Source organism: Cervus elaphus, chromosome 3, assembly GCF_910594005.1.
Source record: "Cervus elaphus chromosome 3, mCerEla1.1, whole genome shotgun sequence".
Lineage (NCBI taxonomy): Eukaryota > Metazoa > Chordata > Mammalia > Artiodactyla > Cervidae > Cervus > Cervus elaphus.
The window spans coordinates 2,214,348-2,238,500 of NC_057817.1; the positions used below are offsets into that span (position 1 = coordinate 2,214,348).

General features: G+C 36.9%; 1 protein-coding gene and 1 pseudogene across 1 annotated transcript; both read right to left on the reverse strand.

Moving 5' to 3' along the window:
* Positions 1–6,042, reverse strand: part of LOC122685898 — a 29,593-nt pseudogene extending 23,551 nt beyond the window's left edge.
* Positions 6,043–14,642: 8,600 nt separating this feature from the next.
* On the reverse strand, positions 14,643–22,849 carry LOC122677854 (olfactory receptor 5W2-like). Its single transcript, XM_043878152.1, has 2 exons — positions 22,837–22,849; positions 14,643–15,559 (listed from the first exon to the last, which is right to left on the reverse strand). The coding sequence occupies exons 1-2, from the start codon at positions 22,847–22,849 to the stop codon at positions 14,643–14,645; spliced, it is 930 nt and encodes a 309-aa protein (XP_043734087.1).
* Between the last annotated feature and the right edge of the window lie 1,304 nt (positions 22,850–24,153).

Below are 24,153 nucleotides of genomic sequence, written 5' to 3' on the forward strand. Positions count from 1 at the left end.
GCACTCATCTCACACGCTAGTAAAGTAATGCTCAAAATTCTCCAAGCCAGGCTACAGCAATAGGTGAACCGTGAACTTTCAGATGTTAAAGCCAGTTTTAGAAAAGGCAGAGGAACAGAGATCAAATTGCCAACATCCACTGGATCATCAAAAAAGCAAGAGAGTTCCAGAAAAACAGGTATTTCTGCTTTATTGACTATGCCAAAGCCTTTGACTGTGTAGATCACAACAAACTGTGGAAAATTCTGAAAGAGATGGACATACCAGACCACCTGACCTGCCTCTTGAGAAACCTGTATGCAGGTCAGGAAGCAACAGTTAGAACTGGACATGGAACAACAGACTGGTTCCAAATAGGAAAAGGAGTACATCAAGGCTGTATATTGTCACCCTGTTTATTTAACTTGTATGCAGTGTACATCATGAGAAACTTTGGGCTGGAAGACACACAAGCTGGAATCAAGATTGCTGAGAGAAATATGAATAACCTCAGATATGCAGATGACACCACCCTTATGGCAGAGAGTGAAGAGGAACTAAAAAGCCTCTTGATGAAAGTGAAAGAGGAGAGTGAAAAAGTTGGCTTAAAGCTCAACATTCAGAAAACTAAGATCATGGCATCTGGTCCCATCACTTCATGGGAAATAGATGGGGAGACAGTGGAAACAGTGTCAGACTTTACTTTTGGGGGCTCCAAAATCACTGCAGATGGTGATTGCAGCCATGAAATTAAAAGATGCTTACTCCTTGGAAGGAAAGTTATGACCAACCTAGACAGCAAATTAAAAAGCAGAGACATTACTTTGCCAACAAAGGTCCGTCTAGTCAAGGCTATGGTTTTTCCAGTGGTCATGTACGGATGTGAGAGTTGGACTGTGAAGAAAGCTGAGTGCCAAAAAACTGATGCTTTTGAACTGTGGTGTTGGAGGAGACTCTTGAGAGTCCCTTGGACTGCAAGGAGATCTAACCAGTCCATCCTAAAGGAGATCAGTCCTGGGTGTTTTTGGAAGGACTGATGTTGAAGCTGAAACTCTAATACTTTGGCCACCTCATGCAAAGAGTTGACTCATTGGAAAAGACCCTGATTCTGGGAGGGATTGGGAGCAGGAGGAGAAGGGGACGACAGAGGATGAGATGGCTGGATGGCATCACAGACTCGATGGACATGAGTTTGATTAAACTCCGGGAGTTATTGATGGACAGAGAGGCCTGGCCTGCTGCGATTCATGGGGTCGCAAAGAGTCGGACACGACTGAGCGACTGAACTGAACTGAACTGAACTTAAACTGAAGGTGTTTGTGTCACTCAAGAGCTTTACTACCATTATCTAGTTACATATTTGAGGGTTGGAGTTTGTCCTTGCTTACTTCATTATGATTTCTTTGCAAAATCACTTTTTCCATCAGGCACATCTCTATTTCCCAGGATATAAGATCTCTTAGGATTTCACTCTGTTGAGATAGCACTTAAATTTAGCTTCCTAAACATGGGCGTCTCTGCAGACCATTTAGTATAACTTCCTGCCATTAGGAGGGAATGAGCTGTTGTGGCTATATTATTATTAAAAATTGGATAATTAGCTTAACAAAGGATTTTACATTTAATTGAAGTTGACCTTCTTAGATTACAGAAGAAAATCATGTAGTTAAAATTTAATACATCAGAGACAAGCAATTGAGAAAGAAATATCTACATGATTCCCCTATGCCACTATGCCTTTATTTGTAATACTCTACAGGCAACAGTTTATTTATTAATACAAACACTTGCCTTTAGAAAATAATTGTGTGCCACTGAGTCATGGGCCAATTCGTGTAAGTTCAGTGTACCAAGGAGGGTACCAAGAGGGGTACCAAGGAGTACAAGATTCATTAAGTCTCTTTGTTGCTTGGAAAAGTATTAGAAGTACATATGGGTTAAAAAGGGGTTAAATAAGACATTTTTGCATTACTAAATAATCTATGAAGGTTGCACTATTTATTTCACAAAAATATACTGCAGTGTTATGTATATAAAGAATTTCTATGGATACAAATTTATGATAATAATTCTGAAGTTTCTGGTAATGGTAAACAGACTTTACTTTCAGAAAATGTTTTTGATGTGCAATGAACAAATCAGTTCAGTCACTCAGTCATGTCCAACTCTTTGCAACCCCATGGACTGCAGCATGCCAGGCTTCCCTGTCCATCACCAATTCCGGGAGCTTGCTCAAATACATGCTATATAGAGAACACTTAAATAATAACTATATAGATAAACATTTCTCCAAAAGGTTACTTGTAGAGCTAGGTAAGTATAGACCAAGAAGTAACAATTTCCACAATTAACAAAGCCTTCTATAAACTCCCTCCTAAATGGCTAATCTCTTACGTCCAAAGAATAGACACTTTCTTGACTTTTACTGTGACATATCAGTTTTGTATTTTTTTGAACCAGACATAACTGGATGTCTATAGCATGCACTATTTTGTTCAATTACATGCAATCCACCCCTGCTGTTGCATGCAGTTTCAGTACATTCATTGTCATTGAAATATCTTAATTCTTTGTGCATATGCATCATTTACTTATCTACTTTAATGTTGATGAACAATCATATTTGCCACCAATTGGTAGTGAGTATACTATGAAAGACATATGAATTAAATATAGAGCAAGTGAAGAAAATGGTCAGAATTGGAATTAGATCATGCAAGACAAAATATTTTGATGCTAGCCTTCCCTTTCTATGGAAAATCAAACCAGAAATCTCTTACAAGTCTTTAGCTCAAGCCCCTATTTGAATCACAAATTCTGCGGGGTGTTCACAATAAGTGACTATTTATCCCCCACATTCTATTTAGGGCCAGGGACCTCACACACTGTACAAGTCAATCAATTTAAGACACCCTTTATTGAGATTAAAATTCTTCACTTAATATGCAACATTTTATTTTCTCCAGTTCACTCATTAGCCTTAGATTTGCTCATAAGGGTTAAATGCAGATGAAATCTGATTTTAGACACATTAGCATTTTGTGCTTATTTTTTTTGGAGAGTAATGTGCTAACTGTATAATATTTATACTTCTGAGATTGACACTCATCTTTGTGTCAGGCTTCATTCTGAATCAATCTCACTTCTGCCATGCTGCTGTTCAATATAGTATCTAGAAGGTAAATAAACATTTCAGGAGAAGGAAATGGCAGCCTACTCCAGTACTCTTGCCTGAAAAATTCCATGGATGGAGGAGCCTGGTAGGCTACAGTCCATGGGGTCCTGAAGAGTCAGACACAACTGAGCGAATTCACTTTCACATTTCACTTTCATGCATTGGAGAAGGAAATGGCAACCCACTCCAGTGTTCTTGCCTGGAGAATGCCAGGGACAGGGGAGCCTGGTGGGCTGCCGTCTATGGGGTTGCGCAGAGTCGGGCATGACTGAAACGACTTAGCAGCAATAGCAGATAAACATTTCAAAAGGTAATAACATTCAAAAGGATTGAGAAAATATTATAAATAAAAGAAATATCCCCTCATTTTTCTATACCTTGACACATCCCCCTACCTGTCTCAGAATCCTAAAAAAGCTTTTACCCTGGAGTCTACTACCTATTCTCCTACTTGGGCTTTAATCTAAAATGTTTTCACTCAAAGGCGTTTTATGAAGGCACTTGGATAGACTTAGGTACCAAATTATTTTTGGCTTGTTTTATTGTAGCAAACACTCAAGAATGCACTTGATTCTTACAGGGTCCTTCAAATGAATGCTTATGTCTCTGTTTACTAAATAAGCCACTTTCAGCGATTGAATCACCAGCAAACTAGAGTAGAGCTATGTGAAGTTTTCAAATATCTTCTAACCAGAGAAGAGTTGTTTGGTTCAATTATTAAAAAAAAAAATCCTCTGGATGTCTTTAACTTTCCATTACTTTTAGTATTCACAACCAGTTTATGTACTTAGGTATAACATGCGTGTATGTGTGTGTGAGTTTGTGCTCAGTCGTGTCTGACTCTTTGTGACCCACTAGGCTGTAGCCTGCCAGTTCCTCTGTCCATGGAATTATCCAGGCAGGAATACTGGAGTGGGTTCCCTTTCCCTTCTCCAGGGGATCTTCCTGACTCAGGGATCAAACCTGCACTTCCTGCATCTCCTGCATTGGCAGGTATATTCTTCACCACTGTGCCATCTGGGAAGCAGATATAACGTACAAAACATGTGTTTAAGGCACATGCATGTAAAGCTATCTTTAATTTTTGTGGGTTTTTTTTTTTTTTTTGCTTTATTATGAATAAATTTTCAATAAAATTGACTTCTTTCTTTCTCCTTTTCTCTCTCTCTCATTCTTTCATTTACCCACTTGCTATATATCTCCTGGGTGACAGTCCTTAAAATCAGGATGTTCATAACCCCACATTGAAGGAAATAGTTTAGAAAACAGATACAACAATGATCTGAAGCACAGGCTGGTGTGTGAATCAAGCTCCTAGCTCGCAGGAGAGATGGAAAATCCCTGGAGGAGGTGACTGGGTTGTAAATCGCAGCCCTCCAACCTGGACACCCTGAGTCTCCTTAAATGACACGGTCTTGTCCGCCTCACAAGTCACTCTAACTGTCCAGCCATCTTCACAGGATACTTTCTCTGCTGACTTTCATCTCTCAGTTACTTCCTACTCATCTCTTAGATACCAGACTAGGTGTATTCATTTTCAAGAAACAATTTTTAACTTTCTTCACTACATTTGAACAATGTGCTTTGGGTTTATGTTGTCCAGTCTTTACATTGTGGTGCAAATATAGTTAATTATAAATAATGTGAATAATTATCTAATTAACACCTATCACTTCCATTAGAAAAGATTAATTTGTGTAAAAACTGCTAGATTTACCATTAAATTCAGAGGAAGCAAAAACTTGGCAAACTAACAGTTCAGAACTTTTCCACAAATAGGGAGTCTTAAGTGTAAGTTCAAGACATAAAATGGAAGCATGGAGTATATAGGAAACAGCACATTTTGGAATGACTTGAACATAATTAAAAAATACTTATTGATCAAACCATAGGAATCAAAACAATTTTGACTTAAATCGTAGTGTAAGAGTAGGAGAAAAACATATACCTACAACTTTACAATAGAACCACTTTCTATTTTTAGGCTTCTTCAGAGCCTCTTTCACATGCTTGTTTCTTAAGCTGTAAATCAGGGGGGTTAACATGGGAATCACAAGGGTATAAAACAAGGAGGTCATTTTGTCTTCGTCTATAGAGTAGGATTAACTTGGCCGGAAATACATGAAGAGCAGGGTTCCCTGGAAAATTGCCACATCACTTAGGTGGGAGGTGCAGGTGGAGAAAGCCTTGAACCTCCTTTCAGCAGAGTGGATCTTTACCACTGCTAGGATGATGTAACAGTAAGACACAGAAAGACCTGAGAGGGTACTCAGTTCAGTGAAGCCCAAAATGGTAAATATCACTAACGCATTGACCTGTGTATCTGCGCAAGATAGGGAAAGAGGTGGACCATCGTAGAAGAAATGATTAATCTCATTTGACTCACAGAAACACACGTGGAATATTAATATTGTATTAATTAAAGCATCCACAATGCTGATCATGTAAATCTCAACCATGAGCAGGGAGCACACCCCACTGGACATGCTGACTGCATAGAGCAAGGGGCTGCTGATGGCCTTGTACCGGTCACAGGCCATCACTGCCAGTGGGAGACACTCAGAATCTGCAAAGGTACAGAAGATCAATGAATGCAGAGCACAGCCATAAAAGGGGATTGATTTGTTCTTGGCAAGGAGGTCTATCAACATCTTGGGTCCAATTTCTGTGGAATAGCAGAGGTCACTGAAGGAGAGGTGACCGAGGAAAAAGTACATTGACATGTGAAGCTGGGAGTCCATTTTTGTTAAAATGATCATCCCAAGATTTGCAACAAGAATAATGAGATAAACAACCAGAAATGTGATAAATGTCACTTTGATTCTAGGGTCATTATTAATTCCCAAGAGAATAAATTCACTCAAGGAACAGCAATTTTCTCCATCCATTCTCCTTTACTCTTCTAAAATGCTCCAGAAATCATAAAAAAAAAAAAAAAGTGAAATCAAAGGTTTAACTCTTCTTGACATTTGGAAAAATATAATCTGTAAATAAGAAAAGATCTATTACAATGCATTATATTTTTTATATCCTTTATCCTCATAACATAGCTTAGAGATGTCTCATTGTATGTTGTTGACAAAAGTTAAAGTGTCTAGGATAGGACTTTGACAGTTTGATCCTCAATTTGGATGTCATCTGTGAGGTATGTGAATTGTGTGAAACTTCACTGCTTTATCTCAGCAATCAATCATGAGATTAGAGCTCACTACAGGTTAATATGATATGAAAGCAACACCCAAATTAAAGACACAAAACTGGAGTATACAACCTTGTATTTATAAGATAAATATCCAATTGAGCATAAAAGTGGTTATACTTCTTGAGTTATTTAAGAATCATATGCCAGAAACCAACACAACATTGTAAAGCAATTATCTTCCAATGAAAAATAAAACTTAAAAAGGAATCATAATTTGCTTAAGATTGTGTATTAAACTCGCACAATGAGCATGTCTTGGAATTTAAAATGAACAATATGATATTACTATTCTCGGTCTAAATTAGTGTTCATATTTTTGAGACATTAGATATTTCATAAGTTTTTATCTAGATATATTCCACATTACTGTTACTTACAGGCAGGAGTGGTGAGGAGTCAAAAGATCTGTCTCTTGATCAGTCAGACAAATTCTAACAAGTGGGATCAACACAGCCTTTTAGATTTTAGCCTCATTTATTCCAGGTGGCTGCTAAGGTAGGAGGTGCCCGAGACAGGGGTTCCATACCTGGGTTGCGAAGATCCCCTATAGGAGCGCATGACCATCCACTCCAGTGTTCTTGCTTGAGAATCCCATGGACAGAGGAGCCTGGCGGGCTACAGTCCATAGGGTCACAAAGAGTGGGACACAACTTGAAGCAACTTAACATGAATACACATCCATTAAAAATAGAGATGGAAAAAGGAGCAATAAACATATCTTTGATATATTGCCTTCTATTTGTGTGTACATGTGTGTGTATGTATTTTTGTTTCCCTGTTAATATATGAAAACTGGAATATGAATGATAGTTTGATTTTGCTTTAAACAAGTAAATATAATATATGGTTTATACCACGCTGAATTTATACAAATTTGTATTTGTATATATCAGTGGTGACTGGTGAAATACTGAAAAAAGTCTTAAGTATACATATACCATTTCACAGTGGTTAAAAATATGATTATCTTCTTAATTTTGATTATTAACTAAATTAATATAACTTTTACTTATCTAATCAAAATGAATCCTTTTTCCCTTGCTTTAAAAGAAACATCATTTTTTTGCAAAGAGATTGCAGACTATGACTAAAGAAAATAGGCAAAAAAAATTTATCTACAATTTTCTAAATAATTTATTCCTTATTTTTTCAAATATAAAGTATTTTATTTTTCACTCTTATATTTGGTTACTTAGAAACCTACCTGTGATCAGGAAGTCTTTTGGTGCTTGCTCCTGGTAACTGAAAAACATATGCAAATCACATTTAATTTTTCATAGTGACATTTGGGAGTAAATCTCTAAAGCTTTTACACTCAATGCTTTTGTGTTATGCAAACATATGATTAATTAAATTTCTAGTTCTGTATTTTCCCCTGTGATTGATGCAACCACTTCAGTGGTGGCCAAACTTTACTTCTTTGCAGTTGCTTCAAATTGATCAATATTAGAAAGGTAAAATGATTTAATATTATGATTCTCTAAGTTACTCTAAGTCTACACCATCTTCCACTCAAATTAGAGATCCAATGAAAGTGAAACAAACTTTCTACTTAATTATTTTATGTTATCATTCATCCTGTTAAATTCTAAAATTAATACATTAATTAAAATGATTATTTTACTTTTTATTGTTTATTCTTAATTATCTTTTATTTTATGTGTTTATTTCAGTGTCAAACCAAAAACTGATTTCCAAGACTGATGTCAAGTTTAACCTCCTGTATTTTGTTTAGAAGTTTTATGGTTTCCATTCTTATGTTCAAGTCTTTAACTCATTTTGAGTTGACTTTTGTGTATGGAATAAGGAGAGTACAGGTGGCGCTAGTGGTAAAGAACCCGCTTGCCAACTTCGGAGACATAAGAGATCCTGGTTGAGATCCCTGGGTAGGGAAGATCCCCTGGAGAAAGAAATGGCAGCCCCCTCCAGTATTGTTACCTGGAGAATGCCACGGATGGAGGAGCCTGTCAGGTTACAGTCCATGGTGTCGCAAGACTGAACAACGCAACACAGTTTCATTATTTGGACTGCAGCTATCTAGTCATTCCAGCACCATTTATTAAAAAAGACTATCTTCTCCATTGTACATTATTGGATCCATAATTGTACATTTACCAACCATGTATAAGGTGGCTTATTTGTTCCATTGATCGTTGTGTCTGTTTCATTCCAATATCATAGTCTTTTGATTACTGTCCTCATAATATAGTTTGAAATCAGGAAAAGTGATGTCTTCAGGTTTGCTTTGCTTTCTCAAGATTGGTTGGCTATTAAGCATCCTTTTTGGTTCCATGTCTCTAAGGGTTTCTTTTTTTTTTTTTTTATCTTGTGAAATATTGAATATATAGCTTGCTTTGAGTGATACAGGTATTCTAGCTATAATAATTATACTGATGCGTAAGTATGAAATACCTTTCCATTTATTTGTCTTCTTCAGTTTCTTTCAGCAGTACAATGTTCCTGTATTTCATCAATACAATTTCAGAGTATAGTTCGTTCAGCTCTTGCTTAAGTTTATTTTAAATATTTTTATGAGATTTGTTTTGCTTAATTTCTCTTTCTGATAAATAATTGTTAAGTGTATAGAAATGCAACTCTTTTTGTACTTATTTTATACCTGAAATTTACTGAATTTATTTTTTGGTATTGTTATTCTTTGGACACCTCATGCAAAGAGTTGACTCATTGGAAAAGATCCTGATGCTGTGAGGGATTGGGGACAGGAAGAGAAGGGGACGACAGGATGATAGGCTGCATGGCATCACCGACTCGATGGACATGAGTTTGAGTAATCTCTGGGAGTTGTTGATGGACAGGGAGGCCTGGCGTGCTGCAATTCATGGGGTCGCAAAGAGTCAGACACTACTGAGTGACTGAACTGAACTGATGTTGAAAAATGTAATATTTTCTATATACTATATGATGCTACCTGCAAAGAGACTATTTCACTTCTTTTTCCAACTGGATGCCTTTTATTTCTTTTCTTTCCTACTTCTTCTGGCTAGGACTTTCAAGAAAATGTTAAATGTAATTTGCAAGGGTTGGAGTTCTTGTCTTGTTCCTCATCTTTGATGGAAAGATTTTACCTTTTCAATGTTTAATGTGATATAAGTTCAGTTTGACATATATGTCCTTTATTTTTCCTGAGATAGGTTCCCTCTCTAACTGGTTTGCTGAGAATTTTATCATGAAAATTTTTTAATTTTGTCATTTGTTTTCTGTATTTCTTGAGATGATTATATTACTTTTTCTTGTGTTTGTTAATGTGGTATATCACATTAATTGACTTGCACAAGTTGAACTGTCCTTGCAAGCTTGGAATAAATAACACTTGATCATAGTGTATGATCCTTATAATACAGTTTTGAATTTTTTTTTCAATATTTTCTTAGAGATTTTTGCATTCATGTTTATCAGGAATATTGACCCTTACTTTTCATTCCTTGTTGCGTTTTGTCTGGTATTGAGCCAACGTAATGCTGGGCTCATAAAATGAGTTTGGAGGTACTCCCTATGCTTCTTTTTTTTTTTTTTTTTAAAGTTTAAAATTATTAATACTTTAAATGCTAGAATTCACCAATGAAGCCATATGGTCCTGAACTTATCTCTTGGGGAAGCTTTGGATATCTGATTAAATCTCCTTACTAGTAATTGGTCTGTTCAGATTTTCTAGTTTTTTATCATTCAGGCTTTATAGATTGTTATGCTCTAGGAATTTAACAATTTCTTCTAAGTCATTTGATTTTTTTGGGGGGGGTGGATTTATATTGTTCATAGTAGCTTCTTATGATTCTTGGTTTTTGTGTAGTATCAACGGTCATATCCCTACTGCCATTTATGGTATTAGTTATTTGAGACTTCTCCCTTATTCTTGGTAAATTTAGCTATTGTTTCCCTCCATTTTGTTAATACACAGAAGAACTGTACAAAAAAGATCTTCACGACCCAGTTAATTACAATGGTGTGATCACTCACCTAGAGTCAGACATCCTGGAATGTGAATTCAAGTGGGCCTTAGGAAGCATCACTACAAACAAAGCTAGTGGAGGTGATGGAATTCCAGTAGAGTTATTGCAAATCCTAAAAGATGATGCTGCACTCAATATGTCAGCAAATTTGGAAAACTCAGCAGTGGCCAAAAGACTGGAAAAGGTCAGTTTTCATTCCAATCTCTGAGAAAGGCAATGCCAAAGAATGCTCAAGCTACCACACGATTGCACTCATCTCACATGCTAGTAAAGTAATGCTCAAAATTCTCCAAGACAGCCTTCAGCAATACGTGAACTGTGAACCTGCAGATATTAAAGCTGGTTTTAGAAAAGGCATAGGAAACAGAGATCAAATTGCCAACATCAGCTGAATCATCAAAAAAGCAAGAGAGTTCCAGAAAAATAGGTATTTCTGCTTTATTGACTATGCCAAAGCCTTTGACTATGTGGATCACAATAAACTGTGGAAAATTCTGAAAGAGATGGGAATATCAGACCACCTGACCTGCCTCTTGAGAAATCTGTATGCAGGTCACGGAGCAACAGTTAGACCTGGACATGGAACAATAGACTAGATCCAAATAGGAAACGGAGTACGTCAAGGCTGTATATTGTCACCCTGTTTATTTAACTTATATGCACAGTACATCATGAGAAACGCTGGGTGGATGAAGCACAAGCTGGAACCAAGATTGCTGGGAAAATTACCAATAACCTCAGATATGCAGATGACACCACCCTTATGGCAGAAAGTGAGGAAGAACTAAAGAGCCTCTTGATGAAAGGGAAAAAAGAGAGTGAAAAAGCTGGCTTAGCTCAACATTCAGAAAACTAAGATCATGGCATCTGGTCCCATCACTTCATGGCAAATAGACAGGGAAACAGTGGAAACAGTGGCTGACTTTATGTTTTTGGGCTCGAAAATCACTGCAGATAGTGATTGCAGCCATGAAATTAAAAGATGCTTACTCCTTGGAAGGAAAGTTATGACCAACCTAGACAGCATATTAAAAAGCAGAGACATTACTTTGCCAACAAAGGTCCTTCTAGTCAAGGCTACGGCTTTTGCAGTGATGATGTATGGATGTGAGACTTGGACTATACAGAAAGCTGAGTACAGAATTGATGCTTTTGAACTGTGGTGTTGGAAAAGAGTCTTGAGAGTCCCTTGGACTGCAAGGAGATCCAACCAGTCCATCCTGAAGGAGATCAGTCCTGAGTGTTCATTGGAAGGTCTGATGTTGAAGCTGAAACTCCAATACTTTGGCCACCTCATGCAAAGAGTTGACTCATTGGAAAAGACCCTGATGCTGGGAAAGATTGAGAGCATGAAGAGAAGCGGAAGACAGAGGATGAGATGGTTGGATGGTATCACCAACTCAATGGACATGGGTTTGGGTGGACTCCAGGAGTTGGTGATGGACAGTGAGGCCTGGCATGCTGCCGCTCATGGGTCGCAAAGAGTCGGCCATGACTGAGCAACTGAACTGAACTGAAGTGAAATGTACAGCTTTTATGGTGATTGCCTTTTTCTATTCATTTAACTCCGATCTCTGTTATTTCTTTTATTTTACTAACTTTGGACAGCATGTTTTGCTTTCCTAATTCCTTGGGTGTATAAAAGGTAGCTCTAGCTTTTTCTTTTTTTTTTTTCCCCCTTAATGTAAGCATTTTTTCACCACGAACTTGCCTCTTAAAAAACTGTGTTTGTTGTAGCTTGTTATAGTCCTATAATTTTTGGCATGACATTTTTTTTTATTTCCATTTGTTGCAGTATATTTTTTCAAATTACTTTTTGATTTCTTCTCCAAATGCCTGGTTGTTCAGGGATGTGTTTAATCTCCATTCATTTGCAAATTTTTTAACTTATTTCTCTAATTATATTCTAGTTTTATACTGTTGTGGCTGGAAAAATGTTTGATATGGCTTCAATTTTCTGTGACATTCTTGAATGAAAGTCTTACTGTCTATTAGAGTCAGATGATCTGGAGATGTGTTGACCCTTAAAGTGTTAGTCACTCAGTCATGTCAGACTCTTTGTGACCTCATGGACTATAACCCAGCAGGATCCTCTGTCCACAGAATTCTCCAGGCAAGAATACTGAAGTGGGTAGGCATTCCCTTGTCCAGGGGATCTTCCTGACCCAGGGATTGAACCCAAGTCTCCCATATTCCAGGCAGATTCTCTATCATATCCCTAGGATAGTCATAAAAGCTGAGGTACATCTATGTGTACAAATTCCTTCCAGAGAGATACTGGTAAATTGGGGTGAGAGGCCCACAGAAGATTGAATAAGTCAATTTTAATTTTATAATTCCATTTATAGGAGTTAAAATATTCTTGCCTTTATTTCACATCTACTAGATCTCATAATAAAACCAGTATGTAGATCAAATGTATCTTTAAATGCTCTGATACAGGGCAGTCAAAAGGAGAGAGATTACCTAAGCAGATTACACATTTATATTCTCTAAATTAGCAGCAATCCACCAACACTCCATTTTTCTTGGACAATATATCTCAAAAAATTATTTCTACCATGTTTCTGCTCATAAATAACAGTTCTAAAGTATTGTGTGTAAACTGAGGAAACAGTACAGGTGAAAACCCTGCAGTATTTTAATTCTGTGGAAGAGGTCAGCTTCTCACAAATGCCCCCTGTGGAAGCCAGAGAGTCTGCTTGGGCTTTAGTTTCATTCTGAAACGTTTTTGCACAAAGACACTTTACAACGATAGCTAGAAAATCTAAGAAACACTGGTGTTTAACTTCTATAACTGTAATAAATAAGTGCGTGAATTTTACATGCTTCTTCAAATATATCTGTACTGTTTAGACTTGCTGATTCAGTGCTTTAGCATCAGATTCCAGAGCAGAAACCAACAAAATATATACATATTAAGAATGTATGCAGATGAATGCTCTTTACTTCTAGTGTGATATGTATCTTCTTTCTAGATCAGCACCCTAGTATTCCAACCATTTTTACATTCTTTCTTAAAATTTATTTTATATATATATATACACACACACACATATATTCAAGCCACATACAATATCTTCAGTTCATTTTGATTTTGTTAATTATTGATGTCTATAAACACTCACAAATGTTATCTACTCTTTATTCCTTCCTTTTTCTTTACTTCTTTCTCTCTCTCTCTCTTTCTCCATTTGTGTCCCAAACATTAGGTAAGTGCTTTGGATAATACAGATGGAATGCAGAATCCTTGGGCAAAGATTGCTCACAATCTCATACTGTAGCCATGATTTCACAAGCAAGATGATATTAAATAGAATGACTAAAGAAAATAGTTGTCTGTGAACTATGAAAAGGAACATATTGCACCCTGCTTATTTAACTTATACACAGAGTACATCATGAGAAACATTGGGCTAGAATACACACAAGCTGGAATCAAGATTGCTGGGAGAAGTATAAATAATCTCAGATACTCAGATGACACCACCCTTATGGCAGAAAGTGAAGAGGAACTAAAAAGCTTCTTGATGAAAGTGAAAGAGGAGAGTGAAAAAGCTGGCTTAAAGCTCAACATTCAGAAAACTAAGATCATGGCATCTGGTCCCATCACTTCATGGGAAAGAGATGGGGAGACAGTGGAAACAGTGGCTTACTTTACTTTTTTGGGCTCCAAAATCACTGCATATGGTGATTGCAGCCATGAAATTAAAAGATGCTTACTCCTTGGAAGGAAAGTTATGACCAACCTAGACAGCATATTAAAAAGCAGAGACATTACTTTGTCAACAAAAGTCTGTCTAGTCAAGGCTATGGTTTTTCCAGTGGTCATGTATAGATGTGAAAGTTGGACTATAAAGAAAGCTGAGTGCAGAAGAATTGATGCTTTTGAACTCTGGTGTTGGAGAAGACTCTTGAGAGTCCCTTGGACTGCAAGGAGATCCAACCAGTCCATCCTAAAGGAGATCAGTCCTGGGTGATCATTGGGAGGACTGATGTTGAAGCTGAAACTCCAATACTTTGGCCACCTGATGCGAAGAGCTGACTCATTGGAAAAGACCCTGATGCTGGGAAAGATTGAGGACAGGAGGAGAAGGGGATGACAAATGAGATGGTTGGATGGCATCACTGACTCAATGGACATGAGTTTGGGTAAACTCTGGGAGTTGCTGATGGACATGGCGGCCTGGCATGCTGTGGTTCATAGGGTCTCAAAGAGTTGGACATGACTGAGCAACTGAACTGAACTAACTGATGTGTGTAGTCACATGTACAGATATATAATATAAATATTTAAAAATAGTTTATTTTTCAATTTTTATAAGGCCTCCTTTATATCTTTGTTCTGCAAACTATAAATTAGAGGGTTTAACAAAAGAATCACAAGGGTGTAAAACAATGAGGTCATTTTGTCTTGATCTAGAGAATAGGAAGAACTTGGTCGGAAATTCATGAAGAGTAGAGTTCCCTGGGAAATGACCATTGCAGTTACGTGGACAGTGCAGGTGGAGAAAGCTTTGAACCTCCCCTCAGCAGAGTGGATCTTCAAGACTGAAAGGATGATATAACAAAAAAAGACAAGAACTCCTGAAATTGTACTCAGCTCAATGAAACAGAAAACAATAAACACCACCAGCTCACTGACCTGTATATCAAAGCAGGAAAGGAGGAAAAGTGGAGGTAAATAACAGAAGAAATGGCTAATCACATTTGACCCACAGAAACACAAGCAGAATGCTAATGTTGTGTGGATCAAGGCATCTGTCATTCCAACCAGGTAAACCCCAGCCATGAGCAGGGAGCACACCCCACTGGACATGCTGACTGCATAGAGCAAGGGGCTGCTGATGGCCTTGTACCAGTCATAGGCCATCACTGCCAGCAGGAGACACTCAGAATCTGCAAAGATACAGAAAACCAAGAATTGCAGAGCACAGCCACAGAAAGAGATTGATTTAATCTTGGCAAATAGGTCCACCAGCATCTTTGGGCCAGTGGTTGTGGAATAGAAGAAGTCACAGAAGGAGAAGTGGCTGAGGAAAAAGTACATGGGTGTGTGCAGCTGGAGATCCATCCTAATCAGGGTTATCATTCCAAGTTTTGACAGAAGATTGATGAGATAAGCAAGGAGAAACATGGTAGATAGGATCACTTTGTTCTCAGTGTTATCAATAATTCCCAAGAAAATGAACTTAGTAAAGGAGGAGCAATTCTCTCTACTCAGTCTTCTTTGTTCTTTTCTAAGGTTTTAGCAAGTGATCAAGAAAATGACACATGGATGTGTAACACTTCTGCACATCTGCAAAACATCATTAGATGGAGCATGATTTTTTTTCTATAATTATATTTTTATATTTAGAAAATAATTCATGTCTTGTATATGTACTCTTGAAGAGGGACAGCTGTAAATAAGCAGTAATAAAATTGTCTGGAATTGAGCTTTGAGAAATAGTGATGTAAATTTAGATGCCATTCATGAGGTATGCTACTTTCTACAAGCTCTTCTCTGAGCATTATTTTCATTATTTCAGTGGGTAGATATCGATAAATTTCACTCTCCAAAGCAAAGACATTACTTTGCCAACAAAGGCCCTTCTAGTCAAGGCTATGGTTTTTCCAGTGGTCATGTATGGATGTGAGAGTTTGACTGTTAAGAAAACTGAGCCCCGAAGAATTGATGCTTTTGAAATGTGGTGTTGGAGGAGACTCTTGAGAGTCCCTTGGACTGCAAGGAGATCCAACCAGTCCATTCTAAAGGAGATAAGTCCTGGGTGTTCATTGGAAGAACTGATGTTGAAGCTGAAACTCCAATACTTTGACCACCTCATGCAAAGTGTTGACTCATTGGAAAAGACCGTGATGTTGGGAGGGATCGGGGGCAGAGGGAGAAGGGGATGACAGAGGATGAGATGGCTGGATGGCATCACTGACTCAATGGATATGAGTTTGGGTAAACTCCGGGAGTTGGTGATGGACAGGGAGGCCTGGCGTGCTGCAATTCATGGGGTAACAAAGAGTTGGACACGACTGAGCGACTGCACTGAACTGAACTGATCTGAACTATCTCTTCAGAATAATATGTAAGGACACCAGTGTTAGAGAAGACAGGTTTAAGACATGAGACTAAGCATTTTCTATGCTTGAAAATATTCACTTGAGTATAAAAAAATGATTAGAAAAAATAACTACGAAATTTATGTTTCTCAAAAACACGTCATCAATTTAAGAGTCTCTAACTTAGTTTCAGAAACAACGAGCATGACATTGACTAGCATTAACAAAAAAAAAATTATGGTACAGATTTTAGTTTAGGTTGTGTTTATTGTTTGGAGATACATGAAATAAGTATTATTTACCTTTTTTCTAGAAATTTGTAATTGCTTTCCCATGATGCTCTTTATCTCTTTTTGTAGCGGTTGTAGTCAAGGGATGAATCTATTGACCAGTGGACAAAAAATGTTAAAAGGAAGTAAAAGCAACAGAATCTACCACATACATTTGAATCACTTTAGATTTTAAACTGCCTTTAATTTAATAAAATGTAAATGAAAAGACTGACAATAGATACTTCTAAAATACAGACTTCTATCTATATTATATGTATGTATTTATGTGTGTGAATGTGTATATATATATTTAATGTATCTGAGAATAGAATGTAAGTAATAGGCTTTTTCCTTAGACCTAAGTAAACAGGGTATATGGTTCACATGGAGATGAATTTGTACATGTTTTTATTTTTACTGTGGTACATACACTATTTTTTCAATAAAACAATATATACCTTAAATTGTTTTTTAATACTTAACAAATGATAAAAAGAGTAAAGTCTTACCCATGAACCAAGAGCAAAATGAAATAAATTAAAAGTAGGTATGTGTGGAATTAATAAGTTCAGACTCATTCAATTCTGAGAGGAAAATATTACTAGCCGTTAAATGCAGATTTTGGAGAATAGGAAGGCATAAAATATTTCACTTACTAAGCTGTGTTTTTCTCAAAATGTTAAGTATTTTCTCCTATATTCTTTAAGTTAGGATCTAGAAACCTACCTGAGATGAGCAGGGCTTGAGTAGCTGCACAACAACCAGTGAGTGTTAGTCACTCAGTCGTGTCCAGCTCTTTGTGACCCCATGGGACCCTCCCTGGCTCCTCTGTCCATGTCCATGTCCATGTCCATGTCCAGTCAAGAATATTGGAGCAGGCTGCCATTCCCTTCTCCCGGGGATCTTCCCCATCCAGGGATCAAACCTGGGTCTCTTGCTTTACCATCTGAGCCACCAGGGAAAAACAGCAGGCAGACGGCCTTTCATTCTACCAGGTACATTGAGATGTAAATCCCGGTGCTACTGCTGTTAGGCTTTGATGTTACATAAACACTTCATTAATTGTATTTCTGCTTCTCTATATTCCCTTGAGAATTCAGAAACAACTTAGCACCAGCTGAGCTTTTGTGCTTCACTGTTGTTACCAAATTGCCCTGTGTTAGGAAGAAAACTGCAAATTGTAAGACTGCTTGACAGTTACCCTGAAACTATTTTCTCCTTCTCTAGTAAAACAGGAAACTTAAGGAAACTCAAAAAAAATCCCTCCCTCCATCACTTCTAACTTCTTTACATTATTCATGGTGTTTTTGAAACATTCTCCTTCATACCTCATTTAGGAGTATAACTACACTCCAATTGTATTTTCTTTTATATTGAAATATAATACTTATATTACATGTGTCATAAAATTCACCCTTTTAATGTATATAGGTTTTTGTTTTTAGTTTTATCGTGTTTTCAAGGTTTTTCAGTCATCACTACTATCTACCTCCAGAATATTTTCATCAGTTCAATAAGAAATCCAAACCTATTAGATCTCATTCCCTGTCCCTGCTGACCTCAGCCCTGGCAACCACTAATCTATATTCTGACTCCGTGTGGTTTCTTATTCTTAGTCTTGCATATAAACAGAATTATGCAATGTGTGTTGTATTTTTTCTTCTCTCAGACTTTTTTTCTTCAGTGGAATGCAGTCAAGGCTCATCCATATTGTTCATGTGTCAGAATCAGGATTCTGTTTCACTGAAGGGCACAATAATATTTCATTGTATGGATATTGCACACTATATTGATCCATTGTTCAATTGGATAAATGTTGGGTTGTTTCTGCTCTTTATCTGTCATGGATAATGATGCTATATTCTTGTCAATACTAACTTTCAAGGCAGCCATCATCACCAAACATTATCTTACTCCTATTATCCAACCACATACCAAAGGATATTTCATTGACTTTATGTCTCCCTCACATTTTCTAAACAGTGCACTTTTTTTTTCTGAGTTATATTAATTTGTTCATGTAAAAATCTCTGTACTAAATTCAAGGCCTCAGAAATTAGAGCAATGCTTATTTTGTATTTTCTAAACTTCATGGCATAAGGATTTGAAAAAATAGTACTTTCTAAATATTTGCCATTAAGTATTAATGACTATTAAGGTAGAAAATAATGTGCTATGCTCAGTTGCTCAATCATGTCCAACTCTTTGCAGCCCCCTTGGACCCCAGTCAGCCAGGTTCCTCTGTCCATGGAATTTTCCCAGCAAGAATACTGAAACTGGGTTGCCATTTCTTCCTCCAGTCGAACTTCCCAACTCAGGGATGGAAACTGTGTCTCTTGCATCTCCTACATTGGCTGGCAGATTCTTTAGCACTGAGTCACCTGGGGAAATAATGTAAAAAATAGCAATAAACCTGTTTTGAAAATTTTTCTACAGATATAGCTTAATTGTACAAAAAAGGTCTTAATGATCTGGATAACCACTATGGTTTCATCACAAACTTAGAGCCAGACATCCTAGAGTGTGAAGTCAAGTGGACCTTGGAAAGGACTACTATGAAAAAAGCTAATGGAGGGGATGAAATTCCAGCTGAATTATTTCAAATTTTAAAAGTGATGCTGCTAAAGTGCTGCACTCAATATGCCAGCAAACTTGGATAACTCACAAGTGGCCACAAGACTGGAAAAGGTCAGATTTCATTCCAACCTGAAAGAATGGCAATGACAAAGAATGCTCAGACTACCATGCAATTGTGCTCATTACACAAGCATGCAAGGAAATGCTCAAAATCTTTTAAGCTAGGCTTCAACAGACATGAACTGAGAATTTCCAGATATACAAGCTGGATTTAGAAAGGGCAGAGGAACCAGAAATCAAATTGACAACATCAGTTGGATCACAGAAAAAGCAAGAGAATTTCAGAAAAATATCTACTTCTGCTTCATTGACTATGCAAAACCCATTGACTGAGTGGATCACAATAAACTGTGGAAAATTCTTAAAGAGATGCAAATACCAGACCATATTACCTTCCTCCTGATAAACCTGTATGCAGTCAAGAAACAACAGTCAGAATCAGACTTGGAACAATGGACTAGTTCAAAACTGGGAAAGGAGTACATCAATGTTGTATAATGTCACCATGTTTATTTAACTTGTATATGCAGAGTACATCATGCAAAATTCCAGACTGGATGAAGCCCAAGCTGGAATTAAGATTACCTTAAGAAATACCAACATCCTCAGATACTCAGATGATATCACCCTAATGGCAGAAATGAAGAGGAACTAAAGAGTCTCTTGATGAAGGTGAAAGGAGAGTGAAAACGATGGCTTAAAACTCAATATTCTAAAACAAAGATTATGGTATCTGGTCCCGTCACTTCATGGCAAATAGATGGGGAAAAAGTGGAAGCAGTGATAGATTTTATTTTTCTTGGGCTCCAAAATCACTATGAACATTAAAATTAAAAAATTCTTGCTCCTTGGAAGGAAAGCTATGACAAACCTAGAAAATATATTAAAAAGCAGAGATATCACTTTGCTGACAAAGATCCAAACAGCTAAAGGTATGGTTTTCCCAGCAGTCATGTAAGGTTGTAAGAGTAGGACCATAAAGAAGGCTGAGGGCTGAAGAATAGATGCTTTCAAATTGTGGTGCTGGAGAAGACTCTTGAGAGTCCCTTCAACAGCAAAGGGATCAAACCAGTCAATCCTGAAATAAATCAACCCTGAATATTCACTGGAAAGACTTATGCTGATGCTGAAGCTCCAATTCTTTGGCCATCTGCTGTGAAGAGCCAACTCACTGGAAAAGACCTTGATGCTAGGAAAGATTGAAGGCAGGAGGAGAAGAGGGCGGCAGTGTATGAGATTGTTGGATGGCATCACCGACTCAATGGACATAAGTTTGAGCAAACTCAGGAAGATAGTGGAGGATAGGAGAGCATGGTGTACTACAACTCACGGGGTCACAAAGAATCCAACATGACTTGGCAACTAAACAACAATAACAACATTAAAAAGTGAGGGAAATGCTTGAAAATCATGTATCTATATATCTGAAAAAGAATTTGTATCCAAACTTTATGAAAATCTCTCATCAATAATAAAAATAAAATTAATAAAATTTACACTAAGGATTGAATAGATACTCTCACCAAGAATATGTTTAAATAACAAGGTTATGTATAACAGTTTGCTCAGCATCTTTATTTATTAGGGACATGACAGTAAAGTAACAGTGGGTTAAAATTAAAAATGCTGATTAGGCCTAATTTTCCGTTTTATCTGAATTTTCATTTGATATTTAACAGGAACACAGATTATATTCTTATTTGTTTGGGTTATATTTCTATTTATTTATTTATTTATTTTTATTTTGCTTGTTTCCTGCTTTTTCTTGTTTTTTTTTTTGTTTGTTTGTTTTTTGTTTTTTTTTTCTGTAAACCTAAGAAACTCATCTAGCAAAATTTCATATCATTAGTACATTTTTAATTTGGGAAAAATGATTCATAGGGACAATTGCTGATACCTTTTTAATGTTTTTGCCATTGCCATTCTTGATGTGATCAACCCAATACTCAAATATCAAATGCATTACTGTAGGGATATTGTTAAGAAAAAGCTCAAACCACATAACTAATTGCTAATAATTTTCCACTGGTTAAAATCAAGAAACTGATGCACATATGTAACAAAAGAATTTCAATATCATTATTAACCTCTCTGGCACACATTTGCTGTATGTAGAATTGTCCTTGATTACCGAACTCTGTTTCTATTCAAATTAATTTTCCTTCAGGTACTTCCTGATCTTCTGGGATTCAAAAATCCCTTAAGTTGCATTGTATTCAACCAGAACCTGACTTTCACTTTGTAACAGCTCCTCAAGACCATGTAGACTATCATGCCTTCAATCTTTTCCCACCTAGCCATTTAAAATTGGGTAGCTACATTACAATTGCAAGTTGGATAAACTAAAGTATCTCCCAAAGGGATCTGTGTCTCATTGAAAACGGAGACCTTAAATAATTGGAAAACATGTACCAAAGAGAAAATGTATTCCTCGGGTACAAAAAAGTGAGGGAAAAAAAAACAACAACAACAATCTATACTTAGGGTTTCTTTAGTGCCCCTGGTGACAGTAAAATTGTGTGTAGGTAAATGTCTGTACAGATGATTACTTTTTCAGGACACAGTTGTATGTTCCTCAAACTTGGAGTATTGAGATGCAGAGTTCACTGCATGATAGGAAACCAAAGTTCATTATGTCCCCTGTTGGTGGGAGAAAGACTAGGAGAGCTCTGTGAATGGATACAGACTGTGCTGTTGTACAAACAGATCAACTCTTCCAGTGACACAAAGATTGATTATGCGCTGAGATACTCTATGAAATAGTGCACTATGTCGATTTCACAAATATATTAACACTTATTTTGCACAAGACCTGTTAGATTAAAAAAAGTAAAATTCAGCAATTTTAAGTGGACATAGTTTATGGAAATTTTTAAGAGTATGATACACATAAAGAAAACATCCTTATGTAAAAGTATACTACAAGGAAATTTTCAATAATGAAAAGATGCTAATCCCAGGACACAAAATACAAAACATGTCTAGTGTCTCAGAAACTGAGACATGCCTAGTGACTCAGAAAGTGTCTCAGTCACCCCACATCTATCACAAATTGATATCCAATATGATATCTTGGGCTTCCCTGATGGCTCAGTGGTAAAGAATCCACCTGCAAATCATGGCTTCTATCCCTGGGACAGGAAGATCACCTGGAATAGGAAATGGTAATCCATTCCAGTATTCTTGCTTAAGAAATGCCATGGACAGAGAAGCCTGGTGGGTCTATGGGGTTACAAAAGAGTTGGACAAGACTTAGTAACTAAACAACCACCACCGCAATGATATTTTAGTTTTAATATTTTTGAGTAATATAGTAGCATAATCATATAGGTTTTATATTTTCATTTCTGACTTCTTTCACTCAATATTATTTTTGTGAAATTTCCCTACACTTTTGTATGTCAAGGCAATTCATTCATCCTCATCATTGTGTAGTTTTCCTAAGTATAAGCTTACCATATAGTAATTAATTTAATAAAGAGCATGTGTCAGTATACTTGACCTATAAATTTTCACTGGAAGTGAACATATCATCTATTTATATATTACTCATATATTGCATCCATGGTTCAGGGAAAGCCTGAGGGTTGTGACAAAGTTTATGAACTATGAACCCTAAAATATACATTATTTAAAATTACTTAAAATTTTGTCAGGTCTTTACTAATATGTTGAAAAAATTGAGTTATTTTAGTTCTAGATTATTACAAATAATGCAGTGAAGAATATTTTTGTGTACATCTTTTGGTGGTCATATTTGCTCATTTATTTTGGGTATCATTCAAAGAAGGCATTTTTGAGTCATATGACATGTATATGTCCAGCTATATTAGACACAGTTTAGAATCCCCCTGCGATGCAGGAGACCTGAGTTTGATTCCTGGGTTGGGAAAATCCCCCTGGAGAAGGGAACGGCTACCCACTCTTGTATTCTGGCCTGGAGAATCCCATGGACTGTATATCCATGGGGTCACAAAGAGTTGGACACGACTGAGTGACTTTCACTTCACTTCGGGATTTTACAAAGGGTAGCAACAATTCTTATTCTACTGCTGATGTGTAAAAGTCATGGTTGTTCCACATCCTCACCAACAGTTGCTAGTTTAATTTTTTGCATCTTGCCGTTTTTTAGATTGACTGATTTGATCAATCTGATAAAATCAATCAACCATAAGGAAATCAACCCTGAATATTCACTGGAAGAACTGGTGCTGAAGCTGAAGCTCCAATACTTTGGCCACCTGATGCGAAGAGAAGACTCATTTGAAAAGACCCTGATGCTGGGAAAGATTGAGGCCAAGAGGAGAAGAGGGTGACAGACGATGAGATGGTTGGATGGCATCACTGACTCAATAGATATGAGCTTGAGCAAACTCTGGGAGATAGTGATGGACAGGGGAGCGTGGTACTGCAGTTCATGGGGTCACAAAGACTCAGACATGACTTAGCGACTGAACAACAAAATATTCTTTAGATTAGTCCTTATACTGTGTTTATTTACTGTTAGCTTTTTATTTAGGTTTTACTTACTGGAGAGATAATAAATTTGGATATCCACTTCTTTGAGGAGTCTATGAGAGTCTGAATTTGAATAATAGGTGACACAAGAGCCTTAATTAAAAGCCTTTGCCTTCCTGAAACTCATACTATCCAAAGCTTCATGTCACCACTGTTGCAGGTTTATACAGCCTACATTAATAGTATATATATTTTTTCCTTTAAAGATGAAATGACTCCTTTTTTAAAATATTTTCCAAATTTCTAGTGCTTTTCAATAGTGGGGAAGGATTTAAACAGCGGTAGAGTCATATTTTATAAACAAAGGGTGTATCAGCTGGAGAGGACATTACAAGTAATCTGGTTGAA